General features: G+C 34.1%; 1 protein-coding gene across 2 annotated transcripts; it reads left to right on the forward strand.

The window, feature by feature from the left end:
• The first annotated feature begins 1,651 nt into the window (after window positions 1–1,651).
• Window positions 1,652–21,172, forward strand: LOC141462089 (uncharacterized). 2 transcript variants are annotated; one of them, XM_074143687.1, is made up of 20 exons: window positions 1,652–1,971; window positions 4,153–4,410; window positions 6,014–6,161; window positions 7,314–7,540; window positions 8,559–8,763; window positions 8,865–9,073; window positions 9,185–9,370; window positions 10,035–10,274; window positions 10,981–11,259; window positions 11,426–11,654; window positions 12,512–12,744; window positions 14,027–14,317; window positions 14,407–14,741; window positions 15,071–15,357; window positions 15,900–16,156; window positions 16,737–16,854; window positions 17,266–17,492; window positions 17,746–17,924; window positions 18,774–19,127; window positions 20,076–21,172. In XM_074143687.1, the coding sequence occupies exons 1-20, from the start codon at window positions 1,864–1,866 to the stop codon at window positions 20,314–20,316; spliced, it is 4,611 nt and encodes a 1,536-aa protein (XP_073999788.1). In that variant the 5' UTR covers window positions 1,652–1,863; the 3' UTR covers window positions 20,317–21,172. The 2 variants fall into 2 exon arrangements, with proteins under 2 accessions (XP_073999788.1, XP_073999789.1); XM_074143688.1 differs by having other exon boundaries at window positions 17,269–17,492.
• Window positions 21,173–22,121: the final 949 nt, after the last annotated feature.

Consider the following 22,121-nt stretch of genomic DNA (forward strand, 5'->3'; position numbering starts at 1 on the left):
TAAACATAAAAAAAAAACAAAATTGGTCCAGAATTCTGAGTTATTGTTAAATGTATTGTATGTGTGGGTATGTAAATGTAACGGAGGCTGGAACCGCTGACACAAACCTTTATGCTGGCCATAAAAACTAAAAACATTCTATCCCTTTATACCCGGCGTAAATCCGCCTAATTATTTCCGATATACGAATATTTATAAAATGTGTAAATATTGTAATTACAAATCAACCAAGTGACAAAAAAAAAAAAAAAAAAAAATCTATCCAAAAAGTACAAAAAATTCTCTGAACAAAAACTTAGTTTTTTAAAAAGTTAAGTAAGTAAAATAATCGTCAATTTTTTCAGGCAGGGCCTAAAGTTCAACTACCAATTTTAAAAAGTTAAGTAAAGGAATTGATTAAAAACAAAAAAAAAGGTACACAAATCAGCGAGTACCCAAAATAATTTGAGTTTCACAAAAACGTTTAATAAAACTAATGTATTTTATTTAAATTTTTTCAAATTTTTCCTTTTTTTTTGAACTGATTTTTGAAAATCCTATTTGGATTCTTCAAAATATAATTTAACATACGACTTTGAACTGATTTCATGAATACTTAAGATATTAAAAACCATAAAAATCCATCGTACTATTGAAGAGGTTTTCCCTTTTTTATGTTTATAGCCTTCTCAAAAATCGATGATATGGTTTTCTAATACTACATATTCATAGAATACAGCTTTTCTTTGAAGCCAGGGAAACTCTATTAAGAGCACTTCTTAGACAAGGACATTTGTATATTTAAAGGAATAAATGTCTAAGCAAATTCGTAATTAATAAATAAAGAAAATTCATTTACAGGTTTTTTTAGCCCTGGCGATTTTCGGTAAACATTGTATATGGATTACATCATCATACGCACAGAACTATTTTTCGTTTCAATCAGATTACTGCAATAAAAAAAAAGTTCCAAGACTATGCTTCCCCTTGAAGTACATAATTTCGCTACAGTTTTATGGACTATATGATATTAATAAGAAGTAAATATGTTAAATATGTTTCAACAATTAGGAGTTTAAAGAAAGTGAGAACTGTATTAGGAGAAAGTAGTTTGTGAGTTCACCCAGATCTTCTATTTTCCTTGTACTCCACGTAAACCTGTTCATTTGATCTTTGATCTTTTCAAACTTGACGCACCATCTACTTTCTCATAATAATAACCTTTTAGTTTAAAAAACTTTCGGGTAAAAAGTGATATTAGGAAGGTTGAAGTAGAGGGGCAGCTGCTAAATGGGCTTTCTTCTTAAGTGCTTTTTTGTAGTAAATGTGACGGTTTAAACTGGGAAATTAAATGGGTAAAATTTTCCGAATATTTAAATAAATCTGAAAAATATTAGACGCTTTCACAGCTATTTGTAATAGCAGTTAGAGAAAGGATCGTGTGCGCTTCATACCAGATATATCTCCGCACTGTACACCGAATTATGCCGAAGGTATAATTTCCGTTGGTTGTAGAAATATTTGAATATGGCGTCGAGATTGGAATGTGAGCCGAGAGTGGGGTATCCCATTCAGTGGCGAGTGTAACCTCAGAGACCTCAGAAATTTGTTGCATTCTCTAGTTTTTTTTTATTTTATTTTATTTAAGATTAATTTTAAATTAGAAATATTTTAATTGTTTTTAATACGATTTAATGGTGTAATATTATTGAAAAGTAAAGCAGTTATTGTAAATTCATTTTTAGAGAGGTGTTCAAACATTTATTTGATTATTTGCGAGTGGTTTACTTTTAACTTGTGCCTTAATAGTTAACGTTATAAGTTGACAAACTGTAAATAAAACTAATACAATGGAATCCAACATACAACACTTTAAATCTACTCATGGTGAACGTTCTAAATTCCAATAAATTTGACAATGTAAAAGAAACTCTATATTGGAACCGAAATGTCAACTTCCGATCAAGTATGTCTCAAAGGGACTTATCAGAGGTATGTTTTTAAGAATTAAATTAATAATTAATGATTTGTGTAATCACAAAGGTGTTGGGTGACTTTAATGCCATGATGTATGTGGAATGCTTGAACATTTTCTATTGATTTGATTTATGCTTAAACGTTTTGATTGTTTTTTTTTCTTTTTAACTTATTTTAAAACTATAATTTTACGTTAAAATCAAAAATTGTACACAGATGTAATTCGTTATATGGTGTAGGAGCAAGAATAATTACTAATTTTGTCTACAAGCTAAAGAAATCTTAGGAATTTATCAATTAATTTAAGACTAAAACAAGTAGTCTCATGAAATGTTTTCTTAACTTTTTGTTTCTTTGATTTAACACTGATCGGATTTACAGTAGAACCATTAAAGAGCAGTTTAACTTCTACGAACACTAAGTAGGAAGTCTTCAATATTCTGAGATTCTCTGAAATAAATTCCACTTTATTGCTAAAAATTTATTTCATGACCTTCTAGCTACATGTTTCTTAAGTTTGCAATAATGTAAACTGTAAAAAAAAAATCCTCAAACTTGGATGAACAAACTTACGGCAACATAAATTCTATATCTGGCCGTTATTCCATACAAATTTTATAATCGTTTATTTCAAGTTCAAGAATTGATTGACATCATTGGATTTAGCTTTAAAAAAATCTTTAAAAAAAGCTTGATTTAGAAATAATACAGTCAATCATCCACTCATGTTTTTTAGAGGAATTAAATCTTAAAATTGCCAGATTTATATTTACTAATTTGTAATTAAGTTATAAAACGAGCAACGTAAATATTGACATCAAATGCGGAAGAGAAAATACAAACATCGTCATCCTCAGTGAATGCAAAATATAAGTAAGGTTTTTTTTTTTTTTTTTTGCAGCTGAGGCAATTTTTGCTTTGTATCTGATTTCAAATCTCAAGAGAAAATGAAGTTGTGTTAACTGCTTTATATGAAGCAACAAAGTTATTTATTCACATTGTAATGTGTTTTATTTGGTTAAATTGTTGACCAATATTTACATGAATTTATAGTTTATTACTGGGATGTAAGAGAAGTGTTTGGGTTTCGGGTGTGTTTTACTTTAATTATTAGTAAAAAAGTGAGTATTCAGTGTAGAGAATTTTGGCCTTAATTTCGTTACTTTTCTGACTCAGTGTAGCGAATATTCAGCTAGTGTAATGCGAATGTGTAACGTGAGGTCAAAATCTTTACCCTAAACAGAATAATCCACCTCTGATAATGAATGAAAGTCCGATACCGGTCAGGGATACCATAAACATAAACCTGTTGCTAAGGACGAATAAAGTCAAAGATAGATTAATAAGTTTGGAGTAGAGATTTCGACTTCATTTACGTTACCATCTCACAATACACTTGCGCTGACTAACCTGGCGTTCTAAATACATTTTCAAACAGTTCTTCAGTTCGCTGCATAGAGTAGTCTATCCTATATGTGAAACTTTTTTTCCAGAAAAGTTCATTTTAGGGGAATTAACTGTGAATAGATACGTCAGGATGGTACGCTCATCTCTAAAGTGCCAAGTTACTTAATTCTAATCTGTTGCTAGCCATTTAATTTATTAAAAATCAAAAGTGATGCCCCTGTAGAAAGAGTGCAAGCACCATCCATATTGCTGTTTACTTTCATCGGCTTCCCTCGTAGGTCCAATCTCTCTCCTCCTGGCTACAGTTTCCAGTGGCAGAGACTCCTTAAGTAGAACCGAAAATAGTTTTAAAAAAATGGCACCCAGGGGTTTTTCTTCAGAAATTTTGGTACACTGCCCACTCATACTGTCTTAAGATTTTTTTTTCCTGTTAGATGAATTTTTAAGGGGTTTGCTGTTAAAAGTGGTAACGTTAAAAATCTCCTGCATAATGCTTTTTGTTTTTAGTAAAAATAGTAAAGCAGTTATTGTACATTTATTTTTAGAGAGGTGTTCAAACATTTACTTCATAATTTGCGAGTGGTTTCCTTTTAACTTGTGCTTTAATAGTTAACGTTATAAGTAGACAAACTATAAATAAAACTAATACAGTTAAATCTACTCATGGTGAACGTTCTAAATTCCAATAAATTTGACAATGTAAAAGAAACTCTATATTGGAACCGAAATGTACACTTTGAAAATTTTAGTAAGAAAAAATGTTTTGTTCATATCAGAATTATTCCATAGGCGGAGCCTGAAGGCACTTCGGAGCTACCTGCAGCGAGCAAGTCGATGTTTATTGAAAAAGTACGATTGTCAAATGAAGCTTGCCAAGCTGGGCATTATGCGAAAGCAGTTGGACTGTACACAGACGCTATTGCGCTTGATCCAAACAATCATATCCTGTATTCAAATAGATCTGCTGCTTACTTGAAGATGGGACAGTTTTCCCAAGCACTGGTTGACGCTACCAAAGCAAGGGATCTCAATCCAACTTGGCCTAAGGTAAGTGAACTTAGTTTATGTAATTTTTTTTTTTCACTTCTTACTTGTCCTTTGTGCTAATGCAAATTAGCCATTAGTTATTTATTATTTTTGGTGTTGAATACAAACAAATCACTGACATCTCCAGCTCATACCGTTATAATTTGCGTTCTTGTACATTTTCTTTGTTGCTTATGAATAAATCAATTCAAACCTTCCCGGCATTTTGCGGGCTACTCAACAAATCGTTGCAAATGAGAGTATAGAATACTGGCATATCAGAAACATTTAAAAAATTCTTGTATTTCAGGCGCGGATCCAGACGGGTGAAGAGGCAATTGCCCCCCCAATGGATATAATAAAGCTATTACATTTTTACTAAAATAAGGTGAAAAGTACATTTACATTACATATGTAAAGGTGATCTCATACAGATGACTCAATATTGATAATAAAACAATTATTATTATGACTGCCAAGATAGATGGTAGTAGATGTATGTTTACCGCTTATTAAACTTCTCAGATCAAAAGATATCTTTCGTATTAATAAACTGAGAGTTTGAAATCAGTAATACGGCCAGTTGTATGCCTGCGATACCTGGACACTAAACGGAAGCTACAGTAAGCAGCTCCGAATATGGGAAAGGCGTGTGTTGAGGGAAGACATTTTGGCTCAATCAGTGTAAACGGTATATGGAGAGTAAAAAAAAAACACGGAGCTTAAAAAGTTGTACGGAACGCCGGACTTAGTTGCTGAGGTTAAAGTAAGAAGACTGGAATGGCTGGGACATATCGAGAGAATGGAGGGCGATCGAAAAGTCAAAAAGCTGTATAAGGGCCGACTGGAGTAGATGAAAAATAGTAGGACCTAGAAAGAAATGGATTGAGGAAGTGGAGGAAGACCTAAGATAGCTGGGAATCAAGCAATGGAGGAAGAAGCTCAGGAAAGAAATGCTTGGAGAACTATATCTGTGTAGGTCAAGGCCCTACATGGGCTGTAGGTCAAAATTATTGCATCGACATCTAATTAGGATTCAATTCAGCAATATTTTGTATATTGTTGGGGTGTTCTAACTTTGTGGGGCTTCTGGCTGATGGGGCACTTATTCTCCAACCCCTCAAAAGGTGTAAGAGCTCTCCCTCAGGACTAACCTCCTAATCTGCCAGCCCACTGCACCGGTAGTGAAAAAGTAAGTACAACTAAATACACATCCGAAAGTTGGGGCAGCTAGTCGCGACACGGTAGTAGCAAACCCTAGAGAATATCGGGCCCGGTTTGATAGCAAAAGTGTTTATGGGGTGTAATTTTAAGGGCAACCTTTAAAAATATACGTTAAGTAAAATTTACAAATCTACCATCAATTAAACATAAGAGAAATTGAACGCGTTGCTAGGGTTCCAAATTTGAAGAGCATGGTTTAATGGAAGAAGTGCAGCTTTACAAAATATGTTCCTTAATTTTTTCACAATTTTCAAGATTACAATATTTTTGTTTGTTTGTCATTTAGTCTTGTTTCTCTACGTTGAAACTTTCGAAATGACACGTACATTAGTTTTAAGTGAGTTTGAAATAACATACAACAAAGTCACAAATAATTAATTCTTGAATGGTTTTTTTAAAGGCCTATTACCGCCAAGGGGTGGCCTTGCAGTGTCTGGGAAGACATGGTGACGCCCTGGCTGTGTTCAGCTCAGGACTGTCCCAGGATCCTAAATCTACTCACCTCTTGTCTGGGCTGGTTGAAGCGTCTCTCAAATCACCGCTGAAAGGTAACTAAGAGTGATAAAATATTCAGATATAGTAATCTTAACAGAGATTTTGGTTTTCAAATTTAGGTACTAATTTCATTCAGTTTTTTTGTTTCTTACTTTTATTTTTTCTTCTCCCTAATGTTTTTATGAACAGAAATTATCGAAAACTCAAAACTGAACATTTTGGGTTCACACACATCATCATTTGAAATGGACTCCTGAATTTGTTTCTTTATTCTTTCATGAAAATAAAAACTTATTTGGATATATTTGTATTCATAAAAATAATCAACTTGGAATAGTTTTAAAATAAATTCAACTTATTGATTGCTTAACATACTGTCTTGATTCAATGATGAAACTTCATATTTTGAATAATGACAGTCTCTTCGTTTGACTACGTTGATTTGAATGTGTACAACTGGAATTTCGGTACATCTTTTAACAGATGAACATTCCTCCAATTAATGAACTTACAAGTTCATTCTAAGTGCGCCTTTTAGAGTGCTGCTGTTAAAAACATGCCACAGGTCAAGTGTTCTGGCCTACAAACCAAGTTCATGGAGACAATTTCTGTTTGATTAAATCCTCTAACAGCGGATGCTTGTTGTAAATCACTCTCAGTATCATTGGAACAGATTTTCTCATTTTTCTCGGACGCACATATTTTTAAATAGAGATCCTGGGAGGCAAACTCGGCCATTCATGTGAGAGTATTCAGTACTCCCTGTTCTCTGATAATGCTTGAGAGTGGCCTTCGTGTGAAGGAGCTTAAAGTATTTGCATAGTCCGTAGCGGTAAGTCTATGTAAAGTAATAATGCGACAGACTGCTGCAGTAAACTGACAGCCTTCAATTATCCAAATCTGTTTCATGCTAAAGCAATTAATGAGTTAAACTTACTTGTAACATATTTTCATTCAAATTAATTACTTTTTATAATTGTACTAGATATATTCAAATAATATTAATTCCTCTACTATATACTGCATGATTTGTTATTTGTGGCCATAACTTGTAAAATAAGCCGTCGCAATTTAATGAATGAATGTCAGATATAGTTTAGCTATTAATAGCCCTTTTCAGAAATCTAGAATTTAAACTTCTAACTAGCTCTCATGCTGCTGATTTCTGTTGATGGTTTCAATTATTCCTTTTTCGTTACTTTCAGACACTTTGGAACCAACTTTGAAGCAACTGCGGGCTATGAGACTTGATACTTGCGCATTTGTAATCATCTCAGTAGTTGGACAGGAACTTCTTGGTGCTGGTCAGTATTCGCCTGCTGTAATTGTGCTAGAATCAGCGCTCAAAATTGGCACTTGCTCTCTTAAATTGCGAGGATCAGTATTTTCAGCACTCTCTTCAGCATACTGGGCGCTCAACTCTTTAGATAAGGTAAGAAATTGATTGTGTGTTTTAAAGTTCTGTGCAGCTTAAAGAATTAAGCTCTGTTTTCTTAAACAATACCAGATTTTTTGAAAAGTTAATTTGTAAGTGTGTGACTGGTTTAAAATTAAAAGACAGTTGTAGACAGCATTAGAACTAAATTTATGGCTGTATTTAGTACATTTCACAAACTCTCTATGATAGAAAGTATATATAATAACAGTTTTAGAAATCATATTTTATGAATATGACAACAGCATATGATTTGTTTCAATTCTATTAGGTAGGCGGCACCTGATTTCCTGAAAGATTCGATTTTGTCCAGTCTTTCTCTACTGAAATTTTACTTTCACAAAATCTGGCAATTTTCTCTAGCTATTATTCTACATTTTTATAGCTACCCGAAAAGTTTAAAAATATCTGCTAAGAAAAAGCTAGTAATTAAATAAGCTGGAATCATTATTCAATTTCTTTTAATGTTTCTTCAGTTTTATAGTAAATATTTAAAAAACTAGCTAAATCATCACTAACTGTAGCCTAATGCCACATTGCTTTTTTTTTTGACGGCCCTGTTCATTTGATAATATCTAATAATTTGTGCTTTAACACTTCTTTTGAAGTGGATTTGTAGGATATACTAATTCAAAAGTACTTAATGATTGAATTAGGTCAGCTTTTGCTTGCGCATCAGTCTCTACCAATGCCTCCCAGACTCGAAAAGTAGTAGGTTTTGGGTTCTTGCCTGTTACATAGCTCCCAACCTTTTGTTTAGTTAAATAAGCTTTGATCTGTATTCTCTATCTGTCGAAATTGACCCTTGACAGAGGCCCTATTTTGGCTGAGAAATTCAAGAACTTAAATAAATGAAATAATGTGTATACACACATTATAAAGGACAGTGTTCTCTCGGTCACAATTTAGTAAATTTCTTCCTTACAGACTCATTAACATTGTCAGATTTAAAATAAAAAAGCAGTTATAGGCAGTTATACTTCATTGTGATTTAGTAGACAATATTTGTTGATAGGCTATCAGCTACATGCAACAGGACCTTACGGTGGCCAAATCACTCGGAGACACTAGCGGTGAGTGCCGAGCTCACGGAAATCTAGGTTCTGCGTACTTCAGCAAAGGTAGCTACCGTGAAGCTCTCACTTCTCATCGATATCAACTAGTTCTTGCCATGAAGTGTAAGGACACTCAAGCGGCTGCTTCTGCTCTCACTTCCTTAGGTTTGTGACCTATTTTATAATTTTATTTACTCTCTTAGCATGTTTTTGGAACTATTTTTGATTTTAACTTTCCTCGATTTTTTTTAAATTTTTTATTCCAGGACACGTGTACACAGCCATCGGTGATTATCCGAATGCTTTAGCGTCACACAAACAGTGTGTACAGTTAGTAAAACAGATGGGAGATAGACTGCAAGAAGCACGAGAAATAGGAAATGTTGGAGCAGTGTACTTGGCCATGGGCGAATTCGAGAGTGCAGTCGATTGTCACACACAGCACCTTCGGTTGGCGAGAAGACTTGGCAACTTGGTTAGTTTTACATTATTCGGTCAAGTCACTTGTAGAAACTTGTTAAAGTTAGTAACAACAAAAAAAAAGCAATAATAATAATAAATAATAAATTCTTGTTGTTTTCTACAGGTGGAAGAAGCTCGTGCTTACAGTAATCTTGGCTCGTCTCATCATTACAGGCGCAATTTTGCTCAAGCAATAATTTACCATGAAAATGTGCTAAAAATTGCGCAAGAATTAGGTGATAAAGCTGTGGAGGCAAGAGCTTTTGCAGGACTTGGCCATGCGGCGCGATGTGCAGGCGATTATCATCAGGTGTTCTGAATTTTTACTCAGGGTCCGAAAAAGTGGATTTTTGTAATGGGTCTGTGTTTAGTGTAGGCTGCACAACTTAAAAAGGAAAATAGCTGGAAGTTTAAATTTGAAGAACCAACAACAAGAAATTGATCAATAGTGTTCAACCAGAACTGTCACTTCGCAGAATCTATTTAGATTTTTGCTATTTTATCTAAAGTTCTAACCATTTTCCTTAAATTTTGTATGAACACTAAGCAGATACAGTTCTATAATTTATGACGATCAACTCTTATACAACTTCCTACCGGACAGTTTTAATATGTGAAACAATTCCCATTTATAGGGAAATTCTTATCGTAGAGGAGTAAAGATAAACTCTTCTCTTTTCAGTATACTGTACGTTTCCACTCTTAACAATAATAAAAATCGATTTGGTTCAATAAATTCCGAAATTAATGAAAATCGGTGGGACATTACTTAACGTACAGTATTTTTTAGATTTTGCAATATCCTTTAAATAATTTACAAATAAGGTGTTTATGAGATCGCAGTTTTTATTGTGGTTTGTGGGAGTCGAAACTCACGCTTTTCACAGAAGCATTAGGCATTCTATGTCTCTTTGTATAATGAGGTCAAATTATTGATTATTACTAATTTTTAAATTATTTATTGTAATGTTAAGGCTAAAAAGTGGCATGAGAAACAGTTGGAAATGGCTCTGAGTATGAAAGATCGTGTGGGTGAAGGTAGGGCATGCTCCAACTTGGGCATTGTCTACCAGCTGCTGGGTGAACATGACGCAGCGCTGAAACTACATCAAGCTCATCTTAACATAGCCAGAGCACTGAACGATAAAGCTGGTATGGGCAGAGCGTATGGAAATATAGGAAATGCCCATTCTGCTATGGCTTTCTATGAACAGGTAATACTTGACTTTAAAAGAATATTTAAGTATTTAAGTAAGTCCTTAAGTAAGACAAATTTAGCTTTCCTAGTTCATGGACCAGAAACAGTTATCTGCAATAATATTAAATATTATGTAATATTTACTATATAATATTTAATATTACAGAATAATATAAAAAATAAGATAGAAAACAAACTCCAAAACATAAAATTAAAAAAACTATTAAGAAAAAAGTTATAACGTAAATGGGTCAAAATGGGTAAATGGGTCGGGTCAAATTTGACCCAAAACCTATTTTATTTTCTTGCACTGCTCAAGAACGACTGATTTGTATAGTCGATTGTTGGTGAGGATGAAAGAAGAGAATTCAGAGAAGGGGAGATGTTTATAGTTAATTCCTACAAAATGCCACAAAACAGAAAAACGCGCGGGTCAAATTTGACCCGACGATACCAGTTAAGGGTTAATAAGCATAATCTTATATAATAAGAATAATCTGGTCTTTAAAACTTTGTCAGTTTAAAATCAGGCTGGTAGAGGCAGTTTTATCACAATGATTATTACAATTACAATAACCTATTGCAAAGGAGGTGAAATGTGGATTTATTCCAAACCACACACGCAATCATAATCCGAGCAATTTCCATGACAATGTTTATGCACACTTGGAATATCATATAAATGTTGTCTATAATAACTAAATAATAACGGTGTCTTACAGGCGATTAAGTATCACAAGCAAGAATTGATGATCTCCAAAGAGGTAAAAGATCGCAGTTCTGAAGCTTCAACGCATGGTAATCTAGCTGTAGCCTATCAGGCGTTAGGTGCTCATGAAATGGCACTTTTCCATTATCGAGCCCATCTTAATATTGCTCGCGAATTGAAAGATACTGCCGGCGAAGCTTGTGCATTACTAAATCTAGGAAACTGTCATAGTTCCAGAGCAGAATTTTCTCAAGCTGTACCATATTATGAGAACTATCTAATGATTTCGCAGGTAATTTTTTTTTTTGTAAAAATATGTTTTCACAATGTGGAAATAGATCATGTTTCCCAATCTATGTTGTAATAATACGAGTATTTTCATAAACCATCTAATTAATAAAGTATTATATCCTAAATGACAAATCTTTAAATACAATCACGATGCATTGCTATTTCAGGAACTGCACGATGTGGAAGGTGAGGGCAAGGCGTGCCACCTCTTAGGGTATGCCCACTACTGCCTGAGTAATTACCGAGAGGCTGTACGCTACTATGACCAAGATCTGGCTCTTGCGAAAGATCTTCGTGACAAGATGAACATGGGACGTGCATATTGTAATCTAGGATTGGCCCATTTTGCGCTTGGAAACTATGATACAGCGTTACACTGCCAGAAATATTTTCTTGGTAAGAACAGTTGTATAAAAGGTTGATCAAGTCAACAACTGCACTAACCGATTTTCATGAATGAGGTGTCATTCGATTCGAAATTTCATTTAGATATGCCTTTTGGTGTCTCTACACTGTACTTTCCTTAGAATGAAAAAGGCCAGCATAAGGATCTGTGGCGTCTAATAAATTCTAAAAAATAATAATGGTAATTTAATGTCGTAAAATTACCTAAATGATATAAATTGTTACAAAATTTCCAAAGGGTTAATATTTTTTTTTAATATCTTCTGTAAGGATTCATGAAAATTCATGAATGATTCATCGTTCATAGACGAAGTTAAAGTTCTAAAAGAAAAAAGTTCTAATAATAATAAGAGAAATCAGTTTAGAAAAATAGGGAAAATTAGGGACAAGTTGAAATAAAACTCATAAATGGTAGATAAAACTCATAAATTCTAGATGGCTGAAATTACGAGCTGAAATATGAATAAAATGTTTGGTACTTGCATTTGTGTCTGTTTTTTCGTTTAATCAACCCTAATAATTTAGTTTTTGAACTGTAAGTTTTTGTTAAGGAGATTAATAGTAGCACTGGTTGTATTTCGCCGAATAATGTAATTTAAAGCCATATCATGAACCAATTCATACTGTTCTATAGAAAATAACATTATAAGAAAAAATGGTTAACAATAAAGATAAAAGGTATATTTCATTATAAAGATCTTGAATCTAAGAATAAAAAGATTTTTAAGATGGCCAAAATTAGTATATCTAGAATCTGTAAAGTTCTTCCACACAGGAACCATTAGTACATTTAAATGGAAAGAATATGTAAAGAACATTATTTACTTATATAAACCTACTTTTTACAGCAATAGCTCATATGACGAAGAATCTCTCAGGAAAGTTTCGAGCTATTGGAAATATTGGAGATATTCTCATGAAAACTGGGGATATTGAGGAGGCGATCAAGATGTATCAGAGACAGCTTACATTTGCTAGAGAGGCCAGGGAGAAGTCTTTAGAAGCTTCAGCTTATGGGAATCTTGGCCTGGCCAATAGGCAGCTCAAATGTTTTGATAAAGCGCTCGCATTCCATACTCAGGTTAGCATTGTTTTATAGTAAACCTTAAACTCTAGCTCACCATCATATACACCTATTCCAACTCACATATTTAGAGTATTACATTTTGCTTTCACACAAAGACTATCAAGCGAACCCAATAATCCTCTTTGAGGCCACAGTGATTTTAGCTTTATTGTCACTACCTTTACGTTCATATCAAACGACCGTGAACACCAATATAATCAGAGATACTTCATTTTTTCCCTTAATTTTGAAGTGAATTAATTTAATTTTCTTGAATTTTAGATTTTGTGCTCATTATTCCCTAAAAAAAGTTTGAAACCATTGTGAAGGGCCTGACATACATTATAATGTCCAACTTATTTCCTTTCCTGTAAGCAAATTTAAAGTAAAAATTAGATTAATTTTCAAAAAATTGCTAAAAGTAAACTATCCTGTAAAGTGGCCCTTCCAGCGACTTTTTTTCAAATCTGGAATTATATTTGTGTATTTATTTCTGTTCATCAAAAATTAACGAATACAGTAAGTACCCCTTCAGCCAAAAGTGCCTGATGAATTTTTCTGGGAAGAAGTTTAAAATAAAATTTATAGATCTACATATAAGTAATTAGTACACCAATTTTAAAAAAATCGATTAAGTCGTTTTATAGAAAACTATAAATGGGAAATTCGATTCAGTAAGATGGTACTTTCTATTGGCTAATTTTATCCAAAGTTTAAACACCCATTCCTAATATAAAATTTGAGATTTCTGCGATTTTTCGTTTTTGAGTTTTGCCGGCCATACACCACAGAGATCAATTTGTAAAACCACTTTTCCGTACTCAGGGGATCTTAAAAGGGATATTCATTGAAATCTCAAAGTTATACGAATGCAATTCTTCGTTTTTCGAGGCGTAACAGAAAGTAAAATTTCAACAGCCCATTAAATTCTATGAACAAGCCAGGAATTCTCTATGATACCTAAGTATTTTTTCTTATAGGCCACCAATGGTCTCGGTTTAACATCTACTCCCAGAAATCTATATACCTAATTTATAATTTACAATTCAGGCCCACGATTGAAACGATGTGGACGAAATGTTCTTCGAGAAAGCTCCAAGGTAGCAAGACTTTATCAAGGCCTTGATCATCTTATTATGACATGTTATTGCAACTAAACTTGCTCAAAATAAATAAATAATTTTTTTTTTAGCCCTGCAAATGATAACCTAAACTTGTGATTTCTAACGTGTTCACACACACACACACCTTAATTTATAATTTTTGATTATGGCAATAATTTATGATTTCTCGATAGGAATTGACCGTGCGACAGGAGATGAGCGATATTAAGGGCGAATGTCGTGCACATGGCAATTTAGGTGCAATACACATGTCACTTGGCAACTACACCCATGCAATCAAATGCTATGAAGAACAGCTGGACAGAGCTAAAGAACTGAGAGAATCAGTTGTTGAGGCTCAAGCTTTTGGAAATTTGGGCATCGCTAGACTTAATATGGGACACTATGAAGACGCCATCGGTTTCTTTGAACAACAACTGGCTACTCTTGAACAGCTTACAGTACCCACTGCACTCATAGATAAGGTAAATGGTTTTAGATTTCAACTATAAAACTAATAATCCAGCGGACGAAATAATTATGGACAGTGTGTAAAAAGTAATGCATGTTGTAGGGTCGGGCTTTTGGAAACTTAGGCGACTGCTATGATGCTTTAGGCGATACAGAAGAAGCAATCAAATGCCATTCAGAACATGTATCTGTGGCTCTGAAAACTAAATCAGCCCGAGATCTAGAAAGAGCTTATCGTGGGCTTGGCAATGCTTATAAGCGACAAGGCAACCTAGTGGAAGCTGCGGCTTCTTTTGAAAAACGACTCACAGCTGCTGAAGAACTTGATTCTAATGAAGCCAAAGCATCATGCCTAGCTGAACTTGGGAATCTGTATCTGTTATTGGGTGAAGTTGACCGAGCCGTATCATATCTGGAAAGTTTAATGTCGCTAGCAAGGTAATTTAGAAGTAATTTAAATTGTAATAGTTTGAAACATTTCAATATGGACGCAGCCTACGTATTCTAATCGCATTGCACAAGTTTTCTATTTCTTAGCTATAAGAATATGAAGCATAGAACTCTCGGTCTGTTTGCAAATGGTGCAACAAGAGTAGGCTGATGTTGCACACTGACTTCCAGCGTTATTACAGCTGGTTTTTAAAGACTTCAGTAAACTGTATTCAGCTGTTGAAACATGACTTACCATTATTACTGAAATGAATGAATTATTACCGAAAGTGCCTTACTACCACATTTTCATGGGGGAATACCTTTTTTGGTTGCAGAGAAACTGAGGACAGATGGTGTGAATGTGAAGCCGCCAGTGGATTAGGACAAGTTTATTCAGCGCTAGGCGATCACGCACGTGCGCTGACATTCTTCCGCCGTGAAGCAGATCTTGTGGATGAAATAGGACCGCCAGCAGTACAGGCCAGAGCTCACTTAGACATGGCGACTGCGCATGAAGGATTGGGTGACTTAGCATCTGCTGGCCAGGAATTGCTTTCGAGCCTTGGCGCGGCCGCGCAGGCTGGAGATCAAAGAGCGAGAGCAATCGCTCATGCAGCTTTAGGTATTTTATTTTTTTGTTGTCAATCTGTTAGTCACTTCTTTGGACAAAGTTCGCAATTATCCGGTTTTTGGCCGGTTTGTAATTTTATTTCATCATCAAAGTTTGAATAATCTTTTGTTTATGCATTTGGATTATCAAGTCCTCCTCATGGAATATTCTCTTGCAACGTCTTCATTTCGCTTACTAAACCATAACATTCTAGCCTTACTTCTATTTTTCTTAACCCTACAATTGGGCATAAGTTATTTAACATTATATCTCCACCTTAACTACAAAGTACTATATGTCTAGTTTAACTATACGAACTAGTTTAAATCATAATCATATTCTTAATTTCCTAACTTTAAAAGTGGCCCTTCAGGAAGGTGGTCACACAGAAAATTCTGCAGATTGCGATATAAAAATTTTGCGTTCCACCCCTCTGAAAATGGATGAAAATCCGAGCCCGCTCAAGCGGGTATTGTCATCACTATCATTGTGGATCCAATGTGGATCAAAAACATTTATTTTTTTGGTTCAAACTTTTCTTATTTAAATTAAAGGTCGAGTTGAACATGCAATGGGCAACACGAATAAATCAGTGACTCATCTGAAAAAAGCACTTACCTTGGCAGAAGGAGCTGACTCTATGAAGTATCGGAATGTGAGCAGCAATATTGCAGCCGATTCCTTTTCAGCCCAGCTTGACCAAGCACAATTGCTTCTTGATTCAATTCGCAGCGAAGGGCGACATACAAAGCAGCTACATTATGAAATTGTGCCATCTTCTCAAGCTTCTTCACAATATGAACTTTGTCAGGTAAGTAAGAAACCACATGAGCAAGTTTATTTAAATTTGGTTAATTACATTTGTTTTCGAAACTCCGATTTTGATAGGACTTTGATCCATTTAAAGACATTTTAAAAACATGCTAAGTGAACCATTTATTATATCTGTAGTACTAATTTTCATGATAATTTAGGTTACTTTACTCCTACTCACTTTTAGTGCCCATATGTATTATAAATTCCACATCTAATGAAAACTTTTTTTTGTGCACGAATAAAATAGATCTATTGTGCCACATCACTCACCCAGTTAGTAGAGAAGTTCCAGCAAGAGTGGTTGAGTCCAGTATAATCCCTCAATGTCCTCCCAATAATCTGAAAAAAGACTGATCCAAATTAAAAGAGGATTCTAGTAAAGTATATTCCCTTCCGGTATCTAGTAACAGCTACCATTAGGTATTGACCCAGGCACTGAACGTAGATAAGAAACCTAAAAACATTGTCACAACTATAAACATAACTTTAAGTAAAAGTAGAGTGTTTCTGGTACTAAATTTTGTATTTACCCAGCCTCCAGGGCTCACTTAAACTATTTAACTTTTGTTTTCCAGAACTCTGTGAAATGTGATGTGAGCAGTAAGGGTATCAATAACAATGAACCTAAAGATCAGTCCCAAAATTTACACACTTCAGGATCAGAAGACAGTTCAAATAATTTGAAAACATTTGGTGAGTGGTTTGTTTATTTACAGGTATGATTCCTCACTATGAGAAGAGAAAGCGTTCTGTTTGGAAAATTATAAGTTTCGTTTTCTAAAACGGTATGTTCTAGTCTAAGGCCGTCTTTAACATTATAAATTATTATATTTCGTGTTAATAATTATATTTCTTTAACTCTCTTTTTTTTTCGTTTTAATTCATTCCAAAAAACCGTTGCGTGTATTAACTTCAAACAAGGTCATCATTAACTCCAAAATGCTGTTTTTTAAGTAACAGTTTTATGAAATTAAACAAATATTCGCCTATGCTAAGTGATAAATGAGAACGATGGTCGCAAAGCAGTTACTAATTTTTCTTATCATCTAATTTTCAAAGTTACCGTTCATTATTTAATTGAATTGAAATTTAAATTTGTTTCAGAAGGTGATTGTGCTGAACAGAACAATGGTAATGAGAGTTTGAGTGTAGTTTCTACAAGTTCTGCAGAGAGTCTACCATCACTTGAGACCACCACAGGTGTTAGTCCAGAGCAGGCACCACTGCTGACGCTACGGCAACATCGGGCACAAGGAGCATTCACTTCGTACATTCGTCGGAGAGGCGAACCTGATGGCCGTACAGGTCCTCCAGCCGATCACACTTTACTGGTTAGTAACAACAGCTAATGCGGGCGCCAATAACCTTAGATGTTGACACGCCTTAAATCATAAAAACAAAAAAAAAAAAAACAACAGCTAATGAATAGCAGCTTAATAAATTGATAAAAAATAAATATTGGAAAAGTGTTTGGCCAAGTAATTTCTTTGTCCACCTGATATCTATCCAGAACTTACGATTCCATATATGTAAAGAAATTATCCATAAATGTACATAGTATCATGCATCTTTGCTTGTTTCCAGACACGTAGACCAGGTGGTGGTGAAAGTGACGCAGCGTTCACGCCCAGTCCCCCTGTGGTCACTCAGCAAATCTCTTCGGATCCAAGTCGTTGCAATCAGAACGGCGTGAGACTACGTAGTATCTGCTCTGCTATGGCTGATACCAAATTAGACACAAATCAACAGACTAATGAGGAAAGGTTGGGCCTTTATATATTTACGTATTATTACATTTAATGTAAACACTGAAATGTTTGAGTTTTGGCTTTGAATTTGGATATTTCGGGCCTTAAGGGATAGGATTAGATTAGTGATTAGTTATTAGATTCCTTCGCGAGGATTTCGGGTACCCTTAGATTTTTCTTTCTAGAAGCTTCTTACAGCTCACTGTGTGGTGATTGGAAATATTCATTGAGCGTCATTCTTTCAAGTGTGCCGAAATTAAGGTCTTCTCTGTAATGTCGTTTTAGTGTATTATAAGTTCCCTGTATGTTTGTGAGAAATATGTTGTCAAAAGTATGCGTTGCAGGAATAGCTGTCAGCTGGAAGTGCGACTGTTGATTGCGGCTTTTTTTGTAGAATTTGTATAATTTTTTTTAATATAGAGAATTGACCAACATGTTCAACATATCAGTTTTATTAAACCTTTGATTTTAGCTTATGTAAGAATATTACTTTGGTTTGAAATTTTCTCCGAGATTACTGATGCTATTTTGGGTTCTGGAGTAACTGTAATGTCACACTCTCTTATATTACATGTGGAATCTTTTTAGTTCTAATTCTTAGTTTGAAGAAAATGTGTTTATGTAAAAAAGCAGTGTTTCTTCACATTTTATGAAAGGAAAGATTTAGTAAAAGTTCTAGTTTAAAAATGAATATCGCGTGAGTTTTTCTTATAATATTTCCACCTGTTTTTTGAAATCTTAATGTTTTGATTTAATTAGACTAGAAGTTGTTGACTTTGTTTTATAATTTGAACATTTGCAGTAGTTGCAAAAATTAATAATAAAATGAAAAACAAATAATAATTTCAGTATTTTTTTTTTCAGATCACCAGATTCTTCATCTTCATCCTCAGCAACAGAGTGGGAAAGTGGCCACGCCACTGTGCTGCGTCGTTTACCACCTCTACCACCTGTCGCATCCAGAAAGCAACAGCCACCTTCAATTTATCATCAGGTGTCGCAGAGTAAAAGGGTCACATCATTGTCAACTTCATCTACCGGTGGTGATAGAGTTACGGAGGAAGAATCCAATTGTCATAACAAAAAAGGAATATCAAAATTCTATCTGGGTGATCCAAAACTTTTATACTTCCCATCGGAACATGAACGACGCTCATCTTCAGACAGTCCTCCATCGGTACCACTACACGACCAGATACCTCCAGCTCATCTACCAAGGTTTTTATTCTTAATATTTTTGGAATGTGCTGGGATATGCTCGTCAGTAATTCCAGCTTTACAGAAAATAGTTGAAGCTACATTTGAAAAATCAATAGAAAATAGGAATCTGTTCTGTAAAGTCGTACGGTTAACACTTGTAACAAACGCGCAAAATTAGAGAGCAAACCCAATCTCTCAAAACCTTATCTGGACTGGTTGTAATGGTTGTTAACGAAGAGAACTGCTCAAAAGCAAAGTTTTCTAATACAATTTGCAGAAAATAATCCCATTCTTTAAATTTAATTTTACCAAGTATACCTACAAAGCCATTTTGCTAAATATCGTTATAATAACAATTGTAATTTTTAGTTCAACAATCATCACATTAAAATAATTAATTTTATTATTATTTTTTTATCTTTTTGGCATCGGCTTTCACCGATCCAATCAGTGACATTTACTTACTATCTATGTAAACTTGTAAACTCACTAATATAAATAGTATTATCAAAAAAAGTAAGTAATCGCCTATTTTTTCCGGCGGGACAAACGTCTAACTACCAATTACATATCGTGGACGGCTGCGGAAGCATATACTTAATTATTAACATTTTTTTCTAACAAATAAAAAGTAGCTATCCGCGGGATTCGAACTGGTGGGGGGGTTTCTCACTTACGAATACACGCTTCATTACCACTTCACCTAACAAATGCCCTCATTTATATAAAAATTAAAAAAAAAAAAATTAGATTTATTTGTATAGAAATATTCATCAAATTTATGATATTTCGTTTTTGAGTTCTGCCCACCACACAATCCCTTCACACGGCAATTAAAAAAACACAACAGATCTTTCTGGAGAAAATTTAAAACCGAAAAATCTGACCGAATGCAATACTTTCTAAGAAAAAGAGAAAATAAAAATGTATCTGTATTTTTTACTGACCTGTGAAATATACTTACAGATTGAATAGAGAGTTGAGCCCCACTATTTCTGAAGTATACCATGAACGAGTAACAGTATTGGGTTTAGCGCCTCCGCTCACAAAACTGCTTCTACCTTCACTAGACACCGGATCTCCACCTCTTGACCTTCAAGCCTTCTACAACGATGGTCATGAGACCAGAGACGAAGGAGACGGCAGATCCGTGGCCGACTCACATTCCAGTCATGGTGAATACAATAACAGAGCAGCTGCTTTGTAAAACTACCCAATATTTGATTCTTATCAGTTTATTACTTTCTTATTTTGGTTTATGCTTTTTTTTTTGTTTTTTTGTTAATCTGATGTTTAAGTAATCTTAAAAGAGATTCAGCCTTCAGAGATTCAGCAACTATTTGTTCAAGTGAATAGGGGTAGTATTACCAGGCGATCACAAGGTTTAGAAAATTTTCATATTAAAGGAAAAAGTAGGCTCTAAATTTCAAGAGGAAAGAATTCAAAAAGTCATAACGACTTTTCAAATACAGTTAACGGCTTTAGGAATTTTGTTCCGCATTGAATTATGTACTGATTGGTTTTAGATTTTTCTCAAAACATGAGAATGTATTCCCCATCAACATACGATTTTAACAGAGTGAAGTATTTTAGTCTGTTCTTTGATAGAATATGCGTAAAGCTTCTGGAAATACTTTAAAGAACTAGAGGCGATAGTGGAAACCTATGCGTTGTTGAGATCATAAGGGGAGATATTTAATTTCAAAATGGCCATCTTCTCGAACGTCTTCAGGCAGCGTATGACCATTGGTTCCTAAAACAATTCGTGAATGAAAACACTGGGACAGCTTGGATATTTTGACAAGAAATAAAAACCAAAATAGGGTTTTCCTTATCTGGGTTCCTGAATAGGAAAATCCTCATTGAAAATGAATGCTTTTGAGGATAAGGTGCCTTATAAGTAGCTTGGGTGGTGCACAGTAAAGGGCTCTGCAAGGATGATTTGGAAATCCCAGTTAAGTCTGAAACGGATGCTTCTTCAGCCTAGTTCATCTAGGTATGGATCTCTAAAATTCCATTTCTTACTGTTCAGTTCAGCATTACATCAAAATTAAACATTATACTATTCTCTCCTGCTAAAATATTGCTACATTATTGCCATAACTGCATTAAAATCAAATAATGACTTAGCAGAGGTCCTAAACTATTTATGTCAGTTTCTCTACATAAAACTGATACACCGAAGTATGTGCACACAACTTTGAGTGACATTCGAGCACTTCTTACTATAATGGGAAAATCTAAAATGGTCAAAATAAAAAAAAAACATGATTTGATGAAAATAATGGCGTGTAGTTAACAACGAAATTTAAATATGATAGCTTGAGTTAGTATAAATTGCTAAATAAGGTATCCTACTTTGTTACATTCCAAATTTGTAAAGTTAGAACCACATGTGTATAAAAATATTGTAAGATATATTATTATGAATTCTCTATAAAAATATTATACAAAATTATATCAGTAATTTTTTAATTGATTATTATACTATTATACAGTTCATCTGTCCTTTATGTTCTATATTTATTGTAAATATAAAAATATTTTGTATGAGTTTTAACTGTTAAGGTGTTTTTATTATTCATTCTTGCATAGTTTTTACCATGAATCTAGGATTATTATGAATATCTCATAGTCTCATGAGTGAGGGCATATTGTCCTCGCAATTTTGAGTGAAAGAAACTCCATTGCATTATTTATGAGGCGAGGCATAAGGCTGGAAGTTCTATTACTGCCTTCATTTTTGCATCAAGATGTAATGAATGAGTAGATGTGCACAGTTGAAGGTTAATATCAAATAGCAGAGTGATGCTATTTAATATTTATTTCACATAACTGTAGTTGCGGTGGCTGAATATGGAAAAGCAATGCAAAAAAAAATCTACCTCCGATAACTTAGAAATAACTTGATATCTAAAGACTTTGAGACGGTTCAGATAAGTCGTTTTCATCTATGAAGTTGTGAATTTAAAGTATAAAATGTAATTTAAATAAGCATTATAAATGAATTAT

This window comes from Rhodnius prolixus, unplaced genomic scaffold (assembly GCF_049639745.1).
Source record: "Rhodnius prolixus isolate KJV_2025 unplaced genomic scaffold, Rpr scaffold_12, whole genome shotgun sequence".
Classification (NCBI taxonomy): Eukaryota; Metazoa; Arthropoda; class Insecta; order Hemiptera; family Reduviidae; genus Rhodnius; species Rhodnius prolixus.

Bases quoted from the DNA above. Each gene is read 5' to 3' on its own strand.
- LOC141462089 (XM_074143687.1), top strand. From the start codon at position 1,864: ATGGTGAACGTTCTAAATTCCAATAAATTTGACAATGTAAAAGAAACT. The intron at 11,655-12,511 runs GTAAGAACAGTT...TACTTTTTACAG, and splicing joins CTGCCAGAAATATTTTCTTG to CAATAGCTCATATGACGAAG. The intron at 14,318-14,406 runs GTAAATGGTTTT...TGCATGTTGTAG, and splicing joins CCACTGCACTCATAGATAAG to GGTCGGGCTTTTGGAAACTT.